Source organism: Chiloscyllium punctatum, chromosome 5 (assembly GCF_047496795.1).
Source record: "Chiloscyllium punctatum isolate Juve2018m chromosome 5, sChiPun1.3, whole genome shotgun sequence".
Taxonomy (NCBI): Eukaryota; Metazoa; Chordata; class Chondrichthyes; order Orectolobiformes; family Hemiscylliidae; genus Chiloscyllium; species Chiloscyllium punctatum.
Window position 1 is genome coordinate 145,325,995 of NC_092743.1, and position 21,637 is coordinate 145,347,631.

The 21,637-nt window shown below is 41.8% G+C and overlaps 1 protein-coding gene across 3 annotated transcripts in view; it reads left to right on the forward strand.

Annotated features, from left to right (window-relative positions):
• nsmaf (neutral sphingomyelinase (N-SMase) activation associated factor) overlaps window positions 1–21,637 on the forward strand; it is a 110,648-nt gene that overhangs the window by 23,922 nt on the left and 65,089 nt on the right. For all 3 annotated transcript variants that reach the window (XM_072571588.1, XM_072571590.1, XM_072571589.1), the window contains exons 10-12: window positions 4,052–4,181; window positions 14,950–15,021; window positions 15,364–15,472. In XM_072571588.1, coding sequence (XP_072427689.1) covers window positions 4,052–4,181; window positions 14,950–15,021; window positions 15,364–15,472 — 311 coding nt within the window. The remainder of the gene's footprint in view (window positions 1–4,051; window positions 4,182–14,949; window positions 15,022–15,363; window positions 15,473–21,637) is intronic.

A 21,637-nucleotide genomic window follows, 5' to 3' on the forward strand; every position in this document is an offset into this window, starting at 1 on the left:
GCAGGAGCATCAGTGGTCACCGCTATCTCAAACATCCTGCAGGAGGAACATTACTGTACCATTACTCTACACTTAGTCTCCAAAACAAGAACACAGAGTAGCTTACCTGTGGACTTTAAAGTTAGGTTAGAGGAGGGGAATGGGAGGGAGGCCCTACTTTGTTTTTTTCCAAAGCTATGCAGTGATTGAATGCATGTCATAGAATAGTGAAAATAATCAACACTCTCATAAATTCTGAAACATTTGTACTGTCGCATCATGAGTATGGGATGAGTTAAAACCAGTTACTGAAACATATTTACGAGTTTTGCTGAGTTTTTTGACAATACTTGATTTAATTCTGTTTTCCTTTATTATTTCCTTGTCTTTTGTTGCACCTTAAAATGTAGGAATGTAGATGTGAGGATCCTGATGAATGGCAGAGCAGGCAGGAGAGGGCTGAACAGCCTACTCCCGTTTCTTACAATCGTCATGTTGTCTTTAGTAGAGTTAGTGTCTCAAATCCAGCTGTCCAAAATCGAGTCGTTTGAATACTAGAAAAGAAAGCTTATTGGAACAGTTTGTCTGGGTGCTGCATTGGCATGTTGTGGGTCCAGACTAGTTATCTGCCACTTGTCCTCCAGTCTATTCCCACTCTCCAAGCTACCTTTGACTGTACTCAGCCTGATGTGCTCCAGACAGCCTATGGCTTGAGCCATTTGATCTGAAATCTGGCACAGTCCCGATCCCAAGTTTGTACTAGTTTTGAGATAATGTATCTGCACTGTGATTATTTTTAAATGGGAAAAATTGTTGTTTGACACCGAACAATAAATGTTTGTTCTGGTTAATTCAATTACTAATCATTAAAAAAAAATCTGTCAGATGAGCCATTAGCCCTGACAGTATAAGAGGTTAAAGGAAAATCTTTACTGTCTGGACAGTTGAAGTTAAAAGTAACATTGTTAGTTTTCTAGGCAGGATGAGATCATATGGTTTACAGAATATGCACTGGAGTCTATCTCATGAAGTTAATTTTCAAATTATCAGTTAAAAATCAACATTGTTTTACATAAAATAACTGTATGCCACCAACCTCCCCTTCCAATGTTACTTTTGCAGCCTGATTTTTTCCTCCATTTGGGTCCATTCAAATTAAATTAAGAATTTTAATGTACTAAATTATTTTATTCTTGCATGGAGTATGGATGTCACTGGTTGGCCAGCATTTATTTCCGTCCCGAGTTGTTCTTGAGAAGGTGGTGATGAACTGCCGCAGTCAGTGGTTCGAGAGATAGCTCACCACCATCTTCTCAAGGGCAGCTAGGAATGGGGCAATAAATACTGCCTAGTATCCTAACTTGGAGCAACTCCTGTTTGTCCATCAGTCCCATGATCACCAATCTGAACTAGTTCCTGGTCTGAAAATGGCCCACTCTTAAAATATTTACACTTGTCCTCCGATCCCTCAAGCTTCACCTCTCACTATCTTTGCAATGTTCATTTAGCTGACAAACTTTGTTAATGCAACTCTAATCTCTTGGCCATTCCTGATTTTCATTGCTTTACATTTTACAACTTTATTTTCAGCTTTCTGGGATCTGAGCTGTTGCATTTCTTCCAAGCTCCTTTGAAGCACTGAGAAACTTTCCTGTTTGACAAATATTTGGTCACTTGTCCTAACTTCACCTCAGTGGCAACCTTTGTTTGATCAAGCTCCTGTGAAAAGGTTAAAAATAGTGCAGGATAGGCATGTCCCATTGAAAGCAAAGGCTAGGAAGGGCAAGATTTGTGAACCATGGATGACAGGAGAAATTGTGCGACTAGCCAAGAGGAAAAGGGAAGTGTACGTACGGTCTAGGCAGCTAACAACAGAACGGGCCCTGGAGGAATATCAGAAGAGTAGGTCAAGTCTTAAACGAGGAATCAAGCGGGCTAAAATGGGTCACGAAATAGCTTTAGCAAGTAGAATTAAGGAGAATCCCAAAGCATTTTATTCTTATATAAGAAGCGAGTGGGTAACTAGAAAAAGGATTGGTCCACTAAAGGATAATGAAGGAAGGCTGTGTGTCGAACCTGAGAGAATGGGTGACATTCTGAATGATTACTTTGCATCAGTGTTCACTGAGGAGAGGAACATGATGAATCTTGAGATTAAAGATAAAGTTTGATTAGTCTGGATCACGTTGACATAAGTAGGGAAGATGTTTGGGTAGGCTAGAGGTTATTAAGGTGGACAAGTCCCCAGGACTGGATGGGATCTATCCCAGATTGTTGAGAGGGAGGCGAGAGAGGAAATAGCTGGGGCCTGACAGATATCTTTGTGGTATCCTTTAAATACAGGTGAGGTGCCGGAGGACTGGAAGGTTGCTCATATTGTCCCCCTGTACAAGAAGGGTAATAGGGATATTCCGGGTAACTACAGACGTGTGAGCCTGACATTGGTGGTGGGAAAGCTGCTGGAGAGGGTACTGAGGGATAGGATCTATTTATATTACAAAAGAATGGGCTTATTAGTGATAGGCAACATGGTTTTGTGCGGGGGAGATCGTGCCGTACCAATTTAATAGAGTTCTTTGAGGAAGTGACCAAGTTGATAGATGAAGGAAGGGCTGTAGATGTCATATACATGGACTTTAGTAAGGCGTTTGATAAGGTTCCCCCTGGTAGACTAATGGAGAAAGTGAAGTCACATGGTGTGCAGGGTGTTCTAGCTACGTGGGTAAAGAACTGGTTGAGCAACAAGAGACAGAGTAGTAATTGAAGGGAGTTTCTTGAAATGGAGAAAGGTGACCAGTGGTGTTCCACACGGGTCAGTGTTGGGGCCACTGTTGTTTGTGAAATACATAAATGATCTGGAAGAGGGCACTGTTGGTATGATCAGCAAGTTTGCAGATGACATGAAGGTTGGAGGAGGATCAGAAAGCATAAGGGACTGTCAAAGAATACAGGAGGATATCGATAGACTGGAGAGTTGGGTGGAAAAGTGGCAGATGGATTTCAATCCAGACAAATGTGAGGTGATGCATTTAGGCAAATCTAATTCTAGAGCGAATTATACAATGAACAGAAGAACCTTGGGAAAAGTTGATGGGCAGAGAGTTCTGGGAGTGCAGGTCCATTGTACCCTGAAGGTTGCTGCACAGGAGGATAGAGTGGTCAAGAAGGCATATAGTAAGCTTGCCTTCATTAGATGGAGTATCGAGTATAAGAGCTGACGGGTCATGTTAAAATTGTACAAGACATTGGTTCAGCTACATTTAGAATACTGTGTACAATTCTGGGTACCACATTACCAAAAGGATGGGGACACTTTGGAGAGGGTGCAGAGAAGGTTTACGAGGATGTTGCCTGGTATGGAAGGTGCTAGCTATGAAGAGAGGCTGAGTAGGTTAGGATTGTTTTCATTAGAAAAAAGGAGATTGAGGGGGGACCTGATTGAGGTTTACAAAATCATGAAGGGTATCGACAGGGTGGATAGAGATAAGCTTTTTCCCAGGGTGAAGGATTCAATAACGAGGTCACATGTTCAAGGTGAGAGGTGGAATGTTTATGGAGGATACATGCAGCAAGTACTTCACACAGAGGGTGGTGGGCGTCTGGAAGGCATTGCCAGCCGTTGTGGTAGGGGCAGGCACAGTAGATTCATTTAAGCTGCGTCTGGACAGATGCAGGAGGAGGTGGGGAGCAGAGGGATACAGATGCTTAGGAATTGGGCGATAGGTTTAAACAGTGGATTTGGATAGGCTCAGGTTTGGAGGGCCGAAGGGCCTGTTCCTGGGCTGTCAACTTTCTTCGTTCTTTGAATCCACTTAGAATGTTTTGCTCCATTTAAGGCACTATTTAAATACAAGTTGTTAATATTTTATGGCTCCTGACTCATTTTTGTAATCAAATCCTCTAACAGCTTTTGAAAAGAAAAGCTCAGTGGAATTCATGCATTATTAAAATAGAAACTTTATGATCCACAGTTTTATAATGTAAATGTCTATTTTTGTTCTAAACTCATTGCTGTTATATTTTTAGCCCATCTCTTATTTTGCCCATCAGTAGTGACTGGTGTTTCTTGTAGATTTCAGAGTGTAACAGAAAGGCCCCACATGGAGTGTGAGGCTGAAATGGTCACCCCTTTGGTATCTAATCCTGGGCATGTTTGCATCACAGATCAAAACTTGTACTTCCAGCCTCTGAATAACTATCCTGTAAGTTGTTTGTTATCACTGTTTTATGCAATATATAACTTCACAATTTTGTTTGAAACTGGAAGGCTGCTTTATGTTGTACATTTACTTTAAAACCTCAGATATACATTTTTATTTCCATGTTTTGAAGTTGTTTTCTTCTAACTCATTGAGATAAAAGAATGTTTCACACAGACCTCAATGCTTCACTTTATGTCTTGCTTTTTGTTGCATTGATCCCTACAGATCAAAGGATTACAGATGTAATCAAAGGTGTGGTGTCTGGTAACTTGTTTGACAGGTTAAGCACACATTCTTGACGCCAAGCCATTACCAGCTTGTTGTCGTGACAATGAGTCTTACACAATCAGCTATATATTTATACTTTTTTATTTGCAATCTCTTGTTGATTATTTTCTCTTAAAAAAAACTCACATCAGGGTTGACTAGACTGTTGATCAGAGTGAATTCAACAGATCTCGTTTAAGCTGAAGTCTTGGAGAGCCATGCAACTGCTCCACAATTGCAACATAATTATCATCTCACCAGTTTAGGTGCCAAACTGTTTTATCCTGTGGGCAATTTTATTAAAAATGTTCACTTCAGAATACCATATGAACGGGAAAGCTGGGTTGAAAAAGAGGTTGCTCTCCCTTACTCTATGACATATAAATGCATTGAGTCAGCATATTGATGTGGTGCTGTTTGATATTGGCTGAACTAAATTCATTAAACTTTATCACGACATTAAATAGACAATAGACAATAGATGCAGGAGTAGGCCATTCAGCCCTTGGAGCCTGCACCGCCATTCAATATGATCATGGCTGATCATTCCTAATCAGTATCCTGTTCCAGCCTTATCTCCATACCCCTTGACTCCACTATCTTTAAGAGCTCTATCCAATTCTTTCTTAAATGAATCCAGAGACTGGGCCTCCACTGCCCTCTGGGGCAGAGCATTCCACACAGCCACCACTCTCTGGGTGAAGTAGTTTCTCCTCATCTCTGTCCTAAATGGTCTACCCCGTATTTTTAAGTTGTGTCCTCTGGTTCGGCACTCCCCCATCAACGGAAATATGTTCCCTCCTGCCAGAGTGTCCAGTCCTTTCATAATCCTATACGTTTCAATCAGATCCCCTCTCAGTCTTCTAAACTCAAGGGTGTACAAGCCCAGTCGCTTCAGTCTTTCCGTGTAAGGCAATCCTGCCATTCCAGGAATTGACCTCGTGAACCTACGCTGCACTCCCTCAATAGCCAGAATGTCTTTCCTCAACTTTGGAGACCAGAACTGTACACAGTACTCCAGGTGTGGTCTCACCAGGGCCCTGTACAGCTGCAGAAGCACCACTTTGCTTCTATACTCAATTCCTCTTGTTATGAAGGCCAGCATGCTATTAGCCTTCTTCACGACCTGCTGTACCTGCATGCTTGCCTTCATTGACTGGTGGACAAGAACACCCAGATCTCTCTGAACAGCCCCTTTACCTAATTTGATACCATTGAGGTAGTAATCTGCCTTCCTGTTCTTGCCACCAAAGTGGATAACCAGACATTTATCCACATTAAACTGCATCTGCCATGCATCTGCCCACTCACCTAACTTGTCCAGGTCACCCTGTAATCTCCTAACATCCTCATCACATTTCACCCTACCACCCAGCTTTGTGTCATCAGCAAATGGTGTTATTTATAACTCCAGAGGCATCTTTTACCTACAGTTGTTGCTCCTAGTATTGAGTACGCAAGCCTGGACAGATCAAGGGCATGGATCCTCGTTGTGAAGGAATTTGTCAGCTGAGTATCAAAAAATCTTGATAAAAATTTGTTCCCCAAGTTTATTATGGTGCATTAAAGGAAGATTGTGAGACAAACAGATGTGTCAAAGATTTAGCTGAGATCTATTTTCGTAAGGGACAGGCATATTAGTCGAATGAAGAGGTTGAATATAGTAGGCTGACCATTCTGTATTGTAGCTACTGCAATGTGTGTGAAGGGTAATTTTAATGCTGAAAAATATGGTCAGGTTTTAACTGATTTGCTACGTAAAGCTGAATTACATTATGATTAGTTTCCCATGATTGAAGGAATCCTGCATCATCTAATATTCTTAATGTAATTTAACTCAAGAGTCAAAGAGTCATACAGCATAGAAACAGGCCCTTAAGCCCACCATGTCTATGCTGACCAACAAACACCAAACCACACTAATCCCATTTACCTGCCCTTAGTCTGTAAACTACTCTCTCCTGGCATTTTAAGGGCTCATCCAGATGCTGCTTAAATGTCGAGAGTACCTGCCTCCACCACCCTCTCACCACCATCTGGGTGAAAATGTTTTCGTCAGATCTCCTCTAGACCACTTGTTTCTCACCTTTAAACTCTTGCTCTCTGATATTCGATATGTCTGACATGGGAAAGAGATTCTCACAATCTACACTGTCAATGCCTCTCTTTGTATACCTCAATCAGATCCTCCCTCAGCCTCCTCTGCCTCAGAGAAACCAAAACCAGCCTATCGAGACTGTCCTCATAACTGAGACTTTTCATTCCAGATAACATCCACATTCTCTTTAATGCAATTACGTCCTTCCTATAGTGTAGTGACCAGGGCTGCACGTAGCGTTCCATTTATGGCCTAACCAACGTTTTATAAAGTTGAAACAATTCCTTGCTCCTATATTCTGTGACCTGGCTCATGAAGGCAAGCATCCCATGTGCTGCCTTTGCCACCACGTCTACCTGGGTTGACACCTTCAGGGTTCAGTGGACTTGAGCACAGTTAAGGTCTGTTTGCTGCTCAGGACTTGCTTGGAACCTCCCATTATTCTGTATATCCTTCTCTTGTCAGACCCCCAAAATTCATCACCTTGCACTGACCAGGATTAAATTCCATCTGCCATTGCTCTGCTCAGTTTACCAGCTGATCAATATCAGACTGTAGCTTGAGACTATCCTCACTATCAACAACGCCATTAATTTTCATAGTTAAAAATCACACAACACCGGGTTATAGTCCAACAGGTTTAATTGGAAGCACTAGCTTTCGGAGCAACGCTCCTTCATCAGTTGCATCACCTGATGAAGGAGCCTCGCTCCGAAAGCTAGTGTGCTTCCAATTAAACCTGTTGGACTATAACCTGGTGTTGTGTGATTTTTAGCTTCATACACCCCAGTCCAACACCGGCATCTCCAAATCATTAATTTTCATGTCATCTTGGAAAAGTAGGCTTCAAGGCAAGGGCGCAATTGATATGTGGAGCTAGTTCAAGGAGCAACTATTGAGTGTCCTTGATAAGTATGTACCTGTCAGGCAGGGAGGAAAGGGTCGTGTGAGGGAGTCGTGGTTTAATAACCGTGGGCGGCACGGTGGCACAGTGGTTAGCACTGCTGCCTCACAGCGCCAGAGACCCGGGTTCAATTCCCGCCTCAGGCGACTCTCTGTGTGGAGTTTGCACATTCTCCCTGTGTCTGCGTGGGTTTCCTCCGGGTGCTCCGGTTTCCTCCCACAGTCCAAAGATTTGCAGGTCAGGTGAATTGGCCATGCTAAATTGCCCGTAGTGTGAGGTAAGGGGTAGATGTAGGGGTATGGGTGGGTTGCGCTTCGGTGGGGCGGTGTGGACTTGTTGGGCTGAAGGGCCTGTTTCCACACTGTAAGCAATCTAATCTAATCTAATAAGGAATTGGAATCCCTTGTTAAAGGAAAGAGGGCGGCCTATGTAAAGATGAGGCGTAAAGGTTCAATTGGGGCGATTGAGAGTTATAAGGTAACCAGGAAGGATCTGAAGAGAGAGCTAAGAGCAGCAAGGAGGGGACATGAAAAGTCCTTAGTTGGTAGGATTAGGGAAAACCCAAAGGCTTTCTATAGGTATGTCAGGAATAAAAGAATGACTAGTGTAGGAATAGGTCCAGTCAAGGATAGTAGTGGGAAGTTGCGTGTGGAGGCTGAAGAGATTGGGGAGACACTGAATGAATACTTTTCATCAATATTCACTCAGGAACAGGACATTGTTGCCGATGTGAATACTGAGTCACAATTAATTAGAATGGACGGCTTTGAGGTATGTAGGGAAGAGGTGTTGGAAATTCTGGAAAGGGTGAAAATAGATAAGTCCCCTGGGCCTGATGGCATTTATCCTAGGATTCTCTGGGAAGAAGGGAGGAGATTGCAGTGCCATTGGCCTTGATTTTTATGTCCTCATTATCTACAGGAATAGTGCCAGAAGACTGGAGGATAGCAAATGTGGTTCCCTTGTTCAAGAAGGGGAGTAGGGATAACCCTAGTAACTATAGGCCGGTGAGCCTCACTTCTGTTGTGGGCAAAGTCTTAGAGAGAATTGTAAGGGATAGGATTTATGAACATCTGGATAGGAATAATGTGATCAAGGATAGTCAGCATGGTTTTGTGAAGGGCAGATCATACCTCACAAACCTTATTGAATTCTTTGAGAAGGTGACTAAGGAGGTGGACGAGGGTAAAGTGGTAGATGTGGTGTATATGGATTTTAGTAAGGCATTTGATAAGGTTCCCCATGGTAAGCTACTGCACAAAATACGGAGGTATGGCATTGAGGGTGAGTTGGAGGTTTGGATTAGGAATTGGCTGGCTGGAAGAAGACAGAGGGTAGTAGTTGATGGTAAAGGTTCATCTTGGAGTGCAGTTACTAGCAGTGTTCCGCAAGGATCTGTTTTGGGACCATTGCTGTTTGTCATTTTTATAAATGACCTGGAGGAGGGGCTAGAAGGTTGGGTGAGCAAGTTTACGGATGATACGAAGGTCGGTGGAGTTGTTGACAGTGAGGAAGGATGTGTCAGGTTACAGCGGGATATAGATAAGCTGCAGAGCTGGGCAGAAAGGTGGCAATGTGGGTAAGTGTGAGGTGATTCACTTTGGCATGAGTAACAAAAAGATGGGGTACTGGGCTAATGGTCGGATACTTGGTAGTGTGGATGAGCAGAGGGATCTTGGTGTCCATGTACACAGATCTCTGAAAGTTGCCACCAGGTAAATAGTGCGGTGAAGAAGGCATATGGCGTACTGGCTTTTATTGGTAGAGGAATTGAGTTCCGGAGTCCTGAGGTCATGTTGCAGTTGTATAAGACTCTGGTGTGGCCGCATCTGGAATACTGTGTGAAGTTTTGGTCGCCATACTATAGGAAGGATGTGGAGGCACTGGAACGGGTGCAGAGGAGGTTTACAGGATGTTGCCTGGTATGGTAGGAAGATCGTATGAGGAAAGTCTGAGGCACTTGGGGCTGTTTTCATTGGAGAAAAGAAGGTTTAGGGGTGACTTGATAGAGGTGTACAAGATGATTAGGGGTTTAGATAGGGTTGACCATGAGAACCTTTTTCCACATATGGAGTCAGCTATTACGAGGGGGCATAGCTTTAAATTAAGGGGTGGTAGGTATAGGACTGATGTTCGGGGTAGGTTCTTTACTCAGCGCGTCGTGAGTTCATGGAATGCCCTGCCAGTAGCAGTGGTGGACTCTCCCTCTTTATGGGCATTTAAACGGGCATTGGATAGGCATATGGAGGATAGTGGGCTAGTGTAGGTTAGGTGGGCTTGGATCGTTGCAACATCGAGGGCCGAAGGGCCTGTACTGCGCTGTATTTTTCTATGTTCTATGTTCTATGTTCTATCTGCAAAATGACTAAGTATACATTATACAAAATTACCAAAAATACATAACAAACAGTAAGGGCCTGAGCATCGATCCCCGTGGTACACCATGGGTCAACTGCTTCTAATCGCAGCAACAACCCTTCACCATCACCTTTTGCCTCCTATCTGAAAGCCAATTTTGGATCCAATTTGCGAACTTGCCTAAGATCCATGTGAGACCTTGTCAAAGGCCTTATCCTGAAATCCATGTAAACTACATCATCTGCAGCACCCTTGCCAATATATTTAGTTACCTCTTCAAAAAGTCAACTAAAGACAGGGTCTCCTTCTAATAAATCCATGCTTCCAGGTATTGATTAATCCTGCCTTTCAGAGCCTTTTGCAATATTTCCCTACCTCTGACGTTAGACCATTTATCTGTAATTACCTGGCTTATCCCTGCTGCCTTTCTTGAACAAAGAAACCATATTAGCTATCCTCCAGGCATCTGATACTTCTCTTGTGGCCAGCAGTATGACATATCTCCCCAGAGCCCCAGCAATCTCCCTTGCCTCCTACGGCAGCCTGAGATATATCCCATCAGGCCCCAGGGATCTGTGCACCTGTATGCCAGCTAAAACATCTAATGCCACCTCCTTATTAATCTTAACATGCTCTAGAACCTCACCATCCCAACTGAAATCCTGCATGAATACAGATGAGAAATAGTCATTTCAGACCTCGCTCGCGTCCACTGGCTGCATGCACTTTTTGACCCTTTGGTCTCTAATGTGTCCCAATTTTTCCCTCATAATCCTCTTACTTTTAATATATGTATACAAAACATTGGAATTTTCCCATTCTTTGCAAGTTGTTTAACCATTGAATCACAATGCCAGCGTGGATCTGGATTTCTTTGTCATCAATTAAGCAATTACTGAATCTTTTAGGATGAACAATGAAATGTCAAATATGTACTTGTGTGGCCAGATTGAATATTCTGCTCAAAGACAAAGGCAAACTCAACACTAATGAAGCACTTGCATGAATAAAGACAAATTCAGGGTTTGGAAATGCCTTAAAGAGGTAGCCAGCAGGGGGAGGAATACAAAGTTTTTGGAGTGAAGTTGGCAAACATATAAAACAGTGGAAAAGTTGCACAGGGGCATAAGTAAAACCTCAGGCATCTATAGCAAAATGACTGAAACCTTAAATAACTACTTTGTTTAATTATATACTGGGAAGGAACTGGTGGAAGTAACATTAGCAATGAAACAACAGAAATGTACCCATGCTTAAAATTTTAATAAAAGAATGTGAATGAACTATTAAAATCAAACATCAAAACTGCAGAGCTGGATGGATAACATCTGTTTTGTTTTATCAGAATTAAGAGAGGAGATGGCAGAGACATTATTATCCATAAATAATAGCAGAGAATGTGTGATGTAATGACACAAAAATTGGGTGTTCATCATTTTTGCTGTGGGAAAAATAGTAAGTTCTGGCATCCGCAGGTGCACAGTTAAACACAGGAATCTGGGGGTTCCTATTACTGAGGCTCTGCCACAGCTTTCACAGATACATTCAGCACAAAGACCAATGCCTTGATCTTAGCTTCTATTTTACAGACACTATCCTTGCAATGCAAAGTATCAAAAGCTTAATATAGATTTGAATGAAATGTAACTTTAAGTAATAATTTCCACTGCACGCATGTTTAAATCTTTTTTTCCAGTTCCTGGCTTAATGCCATGTTTATTTTACACTGTGTAAATTCAGAAGAGATAATATATTTTAAAATTCCTGATAAACTGATTCCTCCAGTGGTCCCCAGTCTTCAGCCAATTTGATTTACTCCACATATCAAAAAATAGCTCAAAGCACTGGATACTGAAAAGACAATGGACCTTGACATTTCAGCAATAGCATGGAGACTTGTAACTCAAATTGCTAAGGCTACATAAGGCTCTCTGACTCTACTTGGAATATAGTGAGCAGTTTTGGTACCCATATCTAAGGAATAATGTACTGGCCTTGAAGGGGTCCAGAGTTGGTTCACAGGAATGATTCTGGTCATGAAGGGCTTGTCATATGAGAAGCAGTTGAGCATTCTGGGTCTGTACTTGACAGAGTTTCGAAGGATGAGAAGGAATCTCATTAAAACTTAAAGAATACTGATAGTCCTGAATAGAGTGGACGTGGAGAAGATGTTTCCAGTAGTAGGAGAGATTAGGACCTGAACGCACATCCTCCTTGATTAGATGACTCTTTAGAACTGTGATGAGGAGGAATCTCTTCAGCCAGAGGGCGGTTAATCTGTGGAACTCATTGCCGCAGAAGGCTATGGAGGCCAAGTCATTGAATGCCTTTAAAACACAGGTTTTTGATTAGTAAGGCCATTAAGGGTTGTAGAGAGAAGGCATGAGATTGGGTTTGAGAACCATATCAGCCATGATTGAATGGCTGAACAGACTCTGCTCTTAATTTTGCTCCTATATCTGATGATCTTGCTATGTCCCTAGCCAAGTTGTTCCAGTACAGATACAGCCCTGGCATCTACTTGACGATGTGGGACATTGCCCAGGTATTTCCTGTATGCAAAAAGCAGGACACTTACAACCTGGCCAATTACCACCCCATTTGTCTACTATCGATCATCAGTAAAGTGATAGAAAAGGTCATTAGCAATGTTAAGAAGGTAACACTTAGCAAAAAGCTGTTTGCTGATGTTCAGCATGGGTTCTGCTAGGGCTATTCAGCACCTGACCTTGTTACAGCCTTGGTTCAAACATCAACAAAGAGCTGAGTTCCAGCAATGAGGTGAGGTGAGAATGACTGTCCCTGACATCACACAATGGATACTACCCGAATGCAAGGTAGAAAGTAAGAGGAGCTATTCACAATGGTTGAGACAGTAAAGTCCCAGTAAGATCAGTACTGACCACAGTAACATTGTTAATGGTATCAACTTTGGAAAGTAAAGCACGGTTTCTAAATTTACAGATGAGACCAAACCGTGAGGGAGTTGGGAGGAGTACTCAGTCCTGAGACTGCAAGAAGTTACAGGAACACACTAACGAGCTTGTAGATTTGGCATTTAATTGACAAATGAATGTCAACACAGAAAAGGGTGAAAGTTAGAAAGTCCTGTGTTACTTGGAAATAAAACACACAGAATGATACAGAAGAATCAAAATAAGATGTGCAATCTTCTAAAAGAGTAGAGATGCAGCTTAATAAAGCCAAATAAGCACTAGATTTATTTCTAGGGGAGGGAATTGACTAAAAGGGTTAGCACTGCTGCCTTACAGTGCCAGGGGCCTGGGTTCAATTCCAGCCTCAGGCGACTGTCTGGAGTTTGCACATTCTCCCTGTGTCTGTATGGGTTTCCTCCAGATGCTCCGCCTACCTCCCACAGACCATGCTAAATTGTCCCATAGTGTTCAGGGATGGATTGGTTAGGTGCATTAGTCAGGGAAAATGTAGAGTAATAGGGTATTGGAATGGGTGTGGGTGGGTTACTCTTCAGAGGGTCAGTGTGGACTTGTTGGGCCAAATGGCCTGTTTCCATACTGTAGGGAGTCAATGGGTCTATGACAAAATGATTGCTAAACTTGCAGTAAATTCTGATTAGACCCCACATTTGGTGTACTGTGCACAGCTTAGGTTGTTGTATTATTACAAATAAATGGATACAGAAGCAATGGAGAAAGTGAGGCAAGGAATAGGAAGAGAGTGCAGTTGAACACGTGGCTGCAAGGATGGTGTAGGAGGGAGGGCTTCAGGTATTTGGACAATTGGACTGCATTCTGGGGAAGGTGGGACCTGTACAAACAAGGACGGGTTGCACCTGAACCAAAAGGGCACCAATATCGTGGGAGGTAGGTTTGCTAGCACTCTTCGGGGGGTTTAAACTAATTTGGCAGGGGGATGGGATCCAGACTTGTAGTCCAGCAAGTAGGCTCGCTGTTTGTCAGGATGTCCAAGAATGTAGGGAGGCTGTGGAGAAGGTAGCACTGACAGGGACTACTTGCGGACACAGAGATGGGTTCAAGTGCGTATACTTCAACGCAAGGAATATCAGAAATAAGGTGGGAGAACTTAAGGCATGGATCGGTACTTGGGACTACGATGTTGTGGCCATCACGGAAACGTGGATAGATGAGGGACAGGAATGGTTGTTGGAGGTTCCTGGTTACAGATGTTTCAGTAAGATTAGGGAGGGTGGTAAAAAAGGAGGGGGTGTGGCGTTGCTAATTAGAAATGGTATAACGGCTGCAGAAAGGCAGTTCGAGGGGGATCTGCCTTTGGAGGTAGTATGGGCTGAAGTCAGAAAGAGGAAAGGAGCAGTCACCTTGTTGGGTGTTTACTATAGGCCCCCCAATAGTAGCAGAGATGTGGAGAAACAGATTGGGAAACAGATTTTGGAAAGGTGCAGAAGCCACAGGGTCGTAGTCATGGGCGATTTCATCTTCCCAAACATTGATTGGAAGCTCTTTAGATCAAGTCGATTGGACGGGGTGGTGTTTGTGCAATGTGTCCAGGAAGCTTTTCTAACTCAGTATGTAGATTGTCCGACCAGAGGGGAGGCCATATTGGATTTGGTACTTGGTAATGAACCAGGACAAGTGATGGGCTTGTTAGTGGGTGAGCATTTTGGTGATGGTGACCACAATTCTGTGGCTTTCACCAAAGGGCCTGTTCTATGATGTATTGTTCTATGTTCTATGTTCTAAAATGATTTACAAAGATGATTCTAGAAATGTGAGATTATACATGTCAAAGTAGCATCTTCAAAGGCTGATTTTCCTTTTTCTTGAAAGGCTCAGACTGAAGACTGACATAATAGAGGCCATCAATAATCACCAAGAAATCCAATTGGAATTTCACACAAAAATTCTTTACTCAGACTGGTGAGAATGCAAAATGGTTGACTGCAGGAGTTGAAGAAGTGAACGGTACAGTTACATTTAAGGAGAAACAGGAATTTTATATGACAGAAGAAGTTAGTGTTATACTTATAGAATTTAAGAATAAAAGACAGAAGGAGGCAGCATGGTTGTGCCAAATGTATTGTTTCCCTGTCATGTGCTCTTCTACAATATAAAAATACCTGAGTAGGTGTGTCTTATTTTATGAGACATCTAAATAATTAATGCACATAATGCATTGCTTTTTAGGAGACAGTTGTACAAGTAAAGTTGCACGAAGTAAGACGGATTTACAAAAGGCGGCATGGATTAAAACCTTTGGTGAGTGCTAATGATTTAATTTGATTATATGCATTTTATAGCAGCTTCCATAATTAAATTATTAAAATAATTCAGTAATCAATCAACATTCATTATATAATTTCTAGTCATCCATGGTAAAGTGTCTGCTTTTAAAGTGAGGTATACATTTTAAATTTCATCATGTATTAATGTTAGCTGTCATATATATTGCCTCAGATTTAGAACATAGAACATAGAACGTAGAACAATACAGCACAGAACAGGCCCTTCGGCCCACGATGTTGTGCCGAACTTCTATCAATAATCACCAATACAGTTTTTAATTTCTTATTTTTCTCATTTCATTCTTTCTCCCTTTAGGGTCTTGAGGTATTTTGTACAGAAGATGATCTTTGTTCTGATATCTACTTAAAATTTTATAACTCCAAAAATCGTGATGAACTCTACTACTATATTGCAACCTTTTTAGGTTAGTAAATAACGGAATGCTACACATAAATTTTAGCTTCGATTTAATTGTTAACAATCAAATGCCAATTCTAGGTGAGGATTTTCTTTTCTTAATTCTTTGAAAACCAGCAATGTTTTTGAACAGAGGCTGATTTAGTTTGTAGTCAGCCTTGGAACTTAGATTCCTACAGTATGGAAACAGGCCCTTTGACCCAACAAGTCCACAGCGATCCTTCAAAGAGCAACCCATCCAGACCCATTCCCCCCTGACTAATGCACCTAACACTATGGGCAATTTAGCATGGCCAATTCACCTGACCTGCACATCTTTGGACTGTGGGAGGAAACTGGAGCACCCGGAGGAAACTCACGCAGATACTCTGAGAACGTGCAAACTCCATGTAGACAGTTGCCCAAGGCGGGAATTGAACCCGGGTCCCTGGCGCTGCGAGGCAACGGTGCTAACCACTGAGCCACCGTACCGCCCTTGAAGGAGACTGGTTTGGTCAGTTGAAAGTGTTACAGCTCTATGTTTACACCTATAATGATTATTTTGACATTTCAAATTAATTCAACAAAACCAGTTCCAGGCTTGTTCACACGAAACTTTATATTTTGTTACGGTCCTTTTCAAAACTGGAATTTTGTAAAACAAAAAGTTGATTCATGACAGCATTCTTTTATGCATTTTTATTTATTTTATGGGAGCAGTGTTCAGTGACAGTCGTGGAAGTGCTATCGAAGATTTGTGAAGTACCACAGTATAAATAAACTGAATTGATGAGTGGTTTTGATTACTGCGTTAACAAAAAAAAATTAGCTCCACCATGCCCAATCTGTCTCATTAAACCTAGCTCGTTGTTTCATTCACTATTTAATTAAGTGTTGATCAGAAACATGTTTACCGGACAGATTCATGATAAAGTTTCTTTGCTGTATATTTTATTGTCTAACATTCATGAATTTACGGTTTTTAAGCATTATTTACTGCATTTGCCATGTCCCTATCATAACATTAATTTAAAGTGGTATCCTGCTGCTTAGTTTGTCAATTTTTGTGGTTTAACCCAAGTCTAAATTTGAAACTGCATTATTGTGGATGATTTGAAGTGTGATTGTGGCCAGAGGTGGGATTCTTTGTGACACATTCCTTCTCACAAAGGAAGTGGTAAATGGATTGATTTCTTAAAAACAAGCAAGTCACATTTGGGCGTTGGAGGCTGAACTACAGATATAGCAATGCACCAAGGAGTTGGGCAAGTTATCTCGATTTTTTGTACCAGGAGACAGCCCCACCTGTGAGGACAAGGTGTTCAGATCTGACCAGGGACAGGAGGATGAGACTGCAAGTGAGGCAGGTAAGGGGACCCAGAGGACAGGAGTGTGGGAGTGTTAGCTTCAGGAATGTAGTGGGTCTGTGAAATAGATGAACTAAATAATTATGGCACTGTAGTATAGGAGGCCTTTCAAGCAGCGATTGGAGGGGAACCTAAAGAAATATAGTGGTAGCTGGGGCTACATTGCCAGTGACATTGAGACAACAAGAGTCCAGGTGGCTGTGATTTCTGCCTGGTGCCAAGAGTCAGGATATATGCTCTGGGCTGGATTGTTACCTGAGCCATGTCTAAATTGGCAAAGAGTCATAGAGATGTACAGCATGGAAACAGACCCTTCGGTCCAACCCATCCATGCCGACCAGATACCTGAGGTGTTCACATAGAAATCAGGTAAAATGATGCCCCAAGATATTAAAAACCCAATCAAATTTGAATTTTACTGTTTTGTCAGCATCAAACCAATGAGACGATCTGATGTTTTGGGGTTAAAAAGTAGGAATTTTGGGCAGGTAGCCAGAGAAAGAGCACCACCTGCCATTGTCAGACAGACTGCCCGAAAACCCCCTCTGTGAAAGGTATCTTTGCAGTAGAAGACTGAAAGATGACCCAGGCAGATCTGTAAACAGAGGAAAATCAACACCAGAGACAACAGCCACTGTCTGGCTTTGTCAATTAATTTGCTGTAACTTTAATAGGGGCTTTATCAGACCAGTATATGATTATAGAGTGGGAGGTAGATAACAAACCTTGAAGACAAAGGAGGCTTGGAGTAGTAAATAGTTGTTGTTTAATGTTCACTTTTGGAGTTAAAGAATAAAATTGTTTTTTTCTTTTAAATAGTAGAATTTGGGTAGTTCTCTGTCAATCATACTTTATCAGATGGTGAGGTGAGCTTTTCTGCATGTTTGGTTTAATTAGCAGCTGGGTTTACTGCTGTGTCGTAACAGTTTGGCGGCATGGGTCCGTGATTTGGACAGGTTTAGACTGCTCCAGCCTGAGATTTGAACAGATTCAAATAGATTTCGGGTACGAAAGATCCTAGCCGATTTAAACACTTGCTGGTTAGTATCCTAGAACTTTAAATAAAACATAGAACATAGAACGATACAGTGGTGAACAGGCCCTTCGGCCCTTGAAGTTGCGCAGACCTGTGAGCTAATCTAAACTCATCCCCCTACACTATCCCATCATCCATGTGCTTAGGTAGGTGAGACAATTTGTTTAATTTTGTTTTTTGTAGTTGATTAAATTAAAAGTGAGAGTAATGGCTCTTTAAATTGCTAAAGAGGTTCTGAGGTTTGAAGATGATTCCCAAATTTGCCAAGACAGTTTAGAAGGAAGGAAAAACACCTTACTTTTAGAATTAACAAAGAGGTTAGTAGTGCGTTTAGCCAAGGACAAAAGGAAAGCTGAAATTGTAAGGGAGTTACTCAAGCTTAAGTGTGTCAGAGAAACAGACAATTGCAGTAGAGTTAGGAATTACAATTGAGGAAAATGAAATTAAAAGATAAACAGAGAGAAAGGGGGGGTAGAGAGAGAATGTTCTTAGCTGAGCAGAAAGAGAGAGAGAGAGAGAAAAAGAGAGAATTTGAACTTCAGAAGTTGCAACTTAGTCAGCAAAGTCAAGTTAACAGGATGGACATGAAAAGAGAAGGAAGTGATATATACAAATATGTAAAACACTGCCAAATTTTGATGGGAAAGATGTCAAAGTCTTTTTTATTTTATTTGAAAAGTTGGCTAGGCAGATAGAGTGTTCAGAGGACTTATGGATAATGCTAGTTCAGACTATACTGGTAGGCAGAGCTAGTGAGGTATTTGTTGCACTGTCAGATGAGGGGTCAAGAGATTATGAAGAGGTTAAGCAGGCTATTTTGAGCACTTATGAATTGGTACCAGAAGAGTATAGACAGCGGTTCAGAAACATAAAAAGGAACCAGATCAGACTTATGTTGAGTTCGAAAGAATTAAACGTAGTCATTTTGATAGATGGGTGCAGGCCTTAAAAACAGATAAGACCAACAAGGCTTTTAGACTATTCTGCTGGAGAAGTTTAAAAACTCACTTTGAGAGATGATATAAATTCACATGGATGAGCGGATGACTATACATTGGTGCACGAGGCAAAGATTAGCTTCCAGCCAGAATTTCATCCTGTGAGGGATAGAAGTTGGGAGAAGGGGAAATCCTACACTACGAAACAAAGAAAACATGAGCAATTGTTTGCCACAGGTTAAAAAAAAAGCCCAAGAGGGTGGAAAGGTGGTGAAAGGCCTCAGGTGTTTCCATCGTGGTAAAGTGGGACAGTAAAGTCACAGTGCTGGTCGTTAAAGAAAGGCATTGTGGGAAATGATGTGGTAAAAGAAGATAAGCCAGTGGCATTAGTGAAGGTAGCAAAGGAGACCCTAGGAAAAGACGAGGAGCTGCAGGAGAGTGCACAGACCTAGGCAAGGCCTGGGTATGGTGTTAGTACCTGATCTCTATAAAGAATTCACCTCTGTGGGTAAAGTTTACTCAAAGAACAGGGGAGAAGGGCAAGAAGTTATTATTTTGAGAGATACAGGATCTAACCAGTCTCTGACAGTAAGAGATGAACATATTTGCACTCTTTCTGATCTGTTACCCGAGAGAATGGTAATTCATGGGATAGATGGAGAGAAATTTACCGTTCCCCTATGTAAGATGAGGTTGGAGTGCCAACTCAAGACTGGGGAAGTAACTGTGGGAGTGATTGATAGAGTGACAGTTCCAGGAATACACTTTGTTCTTGGGAACAATTTAGCAGGATCCAAGGTGGGAGTGACACCTATTGTTGTGGGGAAGCCCAAGGAAGACTAGGGAACTGAGGAGTTAAAAGAAAAACACTCTGGAATTTTCCCAGATTGTGTACTAACAAGATCTCACTATCATAAATCACAGCACAAAGCAAATACTAAAGAGAAAGCAGAAAGAGTTGAGGTTCGGTTAGCGAATTCACTGTTTGATGTAATGGTGCAGAAAAACCTGAACAGGCAGAGGGTCAGACAGAAGTGTTTAGTTGTGAAAGGCTAATGGACTTACTACAGAAAGACGAGATAATAGAAGATTTATATATTGGTGCATACTCTGAAAAGGAGGCAGAGAATATTGCTGAGGGTTATTATCACAAAGATAGAATCCTAAGACGAAAATGGAGACCACGGCAGTTTAGTGCAGAGGAGAATTGGGCCGAAGTGCACCAAATTGTGTTGCCGATAGCATACAGACAGAAGGTGTTACAGATAGCACATGAACTACCAGTAGGAAGTAGGGGTACAAAAGACTCAGGCTAAGGTACAAATTATTTTTATTGGCCTGGAATGCGTAAGGATGTGGTTAAACTTTGCCGTACGTGTCATACATGCCACATGGTAGGTAAGTCTCAGGTGGTAATAAAACCAACACTTTTGTCAATTCTTGCTTTTGAAGAACCTTTCACGTGGGTTATAATTGAATGTGTAGGTCCCCTCTGGAAAACTAAAAGTGGGAACCAGTACTTGTTAACCATAATGGATGTGTCTCCCAGATTTCCAGAGACAATTCCAATATGGAGTATTAAGGCAAAGAGGGTGTTATAGGAGTTAGTAGCTTTCTTCACCAGGTATGGACTACCCAGAGAGATTCAAGCAGACCAAGGGTCTAATTTTACTGCGAGGCTGTTTAAGGAGGTTATGGATAGCTTAGGCATTCAGCACTTTGGAAAGGTGGCATCAGACCCTGAAGAGCATGTTAAGAGCAGACTGTCAGGACTACCTGAATGATTGGGATAAAGGTATCCCTTTCATATTGTTTGCCACTAGAGATGCCCCAAATGAATTTACTTGGTTTACTCCCTTTGCGTTAATATTTGGGTATGAAGTGAGAGGTCCTTTAATTAATTTCAAAGAGAAATTGACAGGACCAAAGTCTGAGATCTCACACTTGGATTATGTATCGGAGGTGAGGGAGAGATTAAATCAAGTTAGCTAAGCAGCACCTGAAGAGTGCACAGCATAGAATGAAGCAGGTGGCAGATAAAAAGTCAGAAATTTGGATGTTTTCCCATGAGGACCTCGTATTAGTATTGTTACCAGTGATAGGAATTCCTTCAAAGCCAGATTTGGTATCAAATTGAGAAAAAGGTAAAACTATCTGGTAAAGATGCCAGATAGGGAAAAACTGTATCGGGTATGTCACGTGAATATGTTGAAACCGTATTATAATAGAGTGAAAGAACAGGAGAAACAGGTTTTAGTTACTACACTGTAGAGTAAGGAATCAAATCCAGATGTTGTGGGTTTTGATGTGCCTCAAAATATGTTAAACAATGATGAAGTCCTTGAGTGGGATAGGTTAATAAACGATCAGTCCCAGGAGCAAAGAACACAATTGAAAGGTTTGTTGCAACAATATGAGGACATATGCAGGAATAAGATGGAGAGGACTAATGCTATTGCGCATGAGATAGAAGTAGGGAATGCTGTTCCGATATAACACTCCTCCAGGCTTAATCCTTTCAAAGCCACACAGTCCAGAAGGAAGTGGATGCAATGCTCAACAAAGATATCGAAGTGAGTCAGAGTGAGTGGAGTTGACCGATTGTGTTAGTTCCAAAACCTGACGGGACTCGATTTTGTGTGGACTGTTGGAAGGTCAACGCCATAACAAAATCGAACTTGTGTTCAATACCAAGATTGGAGGACTGTATACAGAAAGTCGGACAAGACAGTTAAATCACAAAGTTGTACTTACTGTATGTTTATTGGCAGGTACCTTTCTCAGAGAAAGCAAAATAAATTTCTGCATTTGTAACCCCAGGTGGGCTGTATCAATTCAAAGTAATGCCCTTT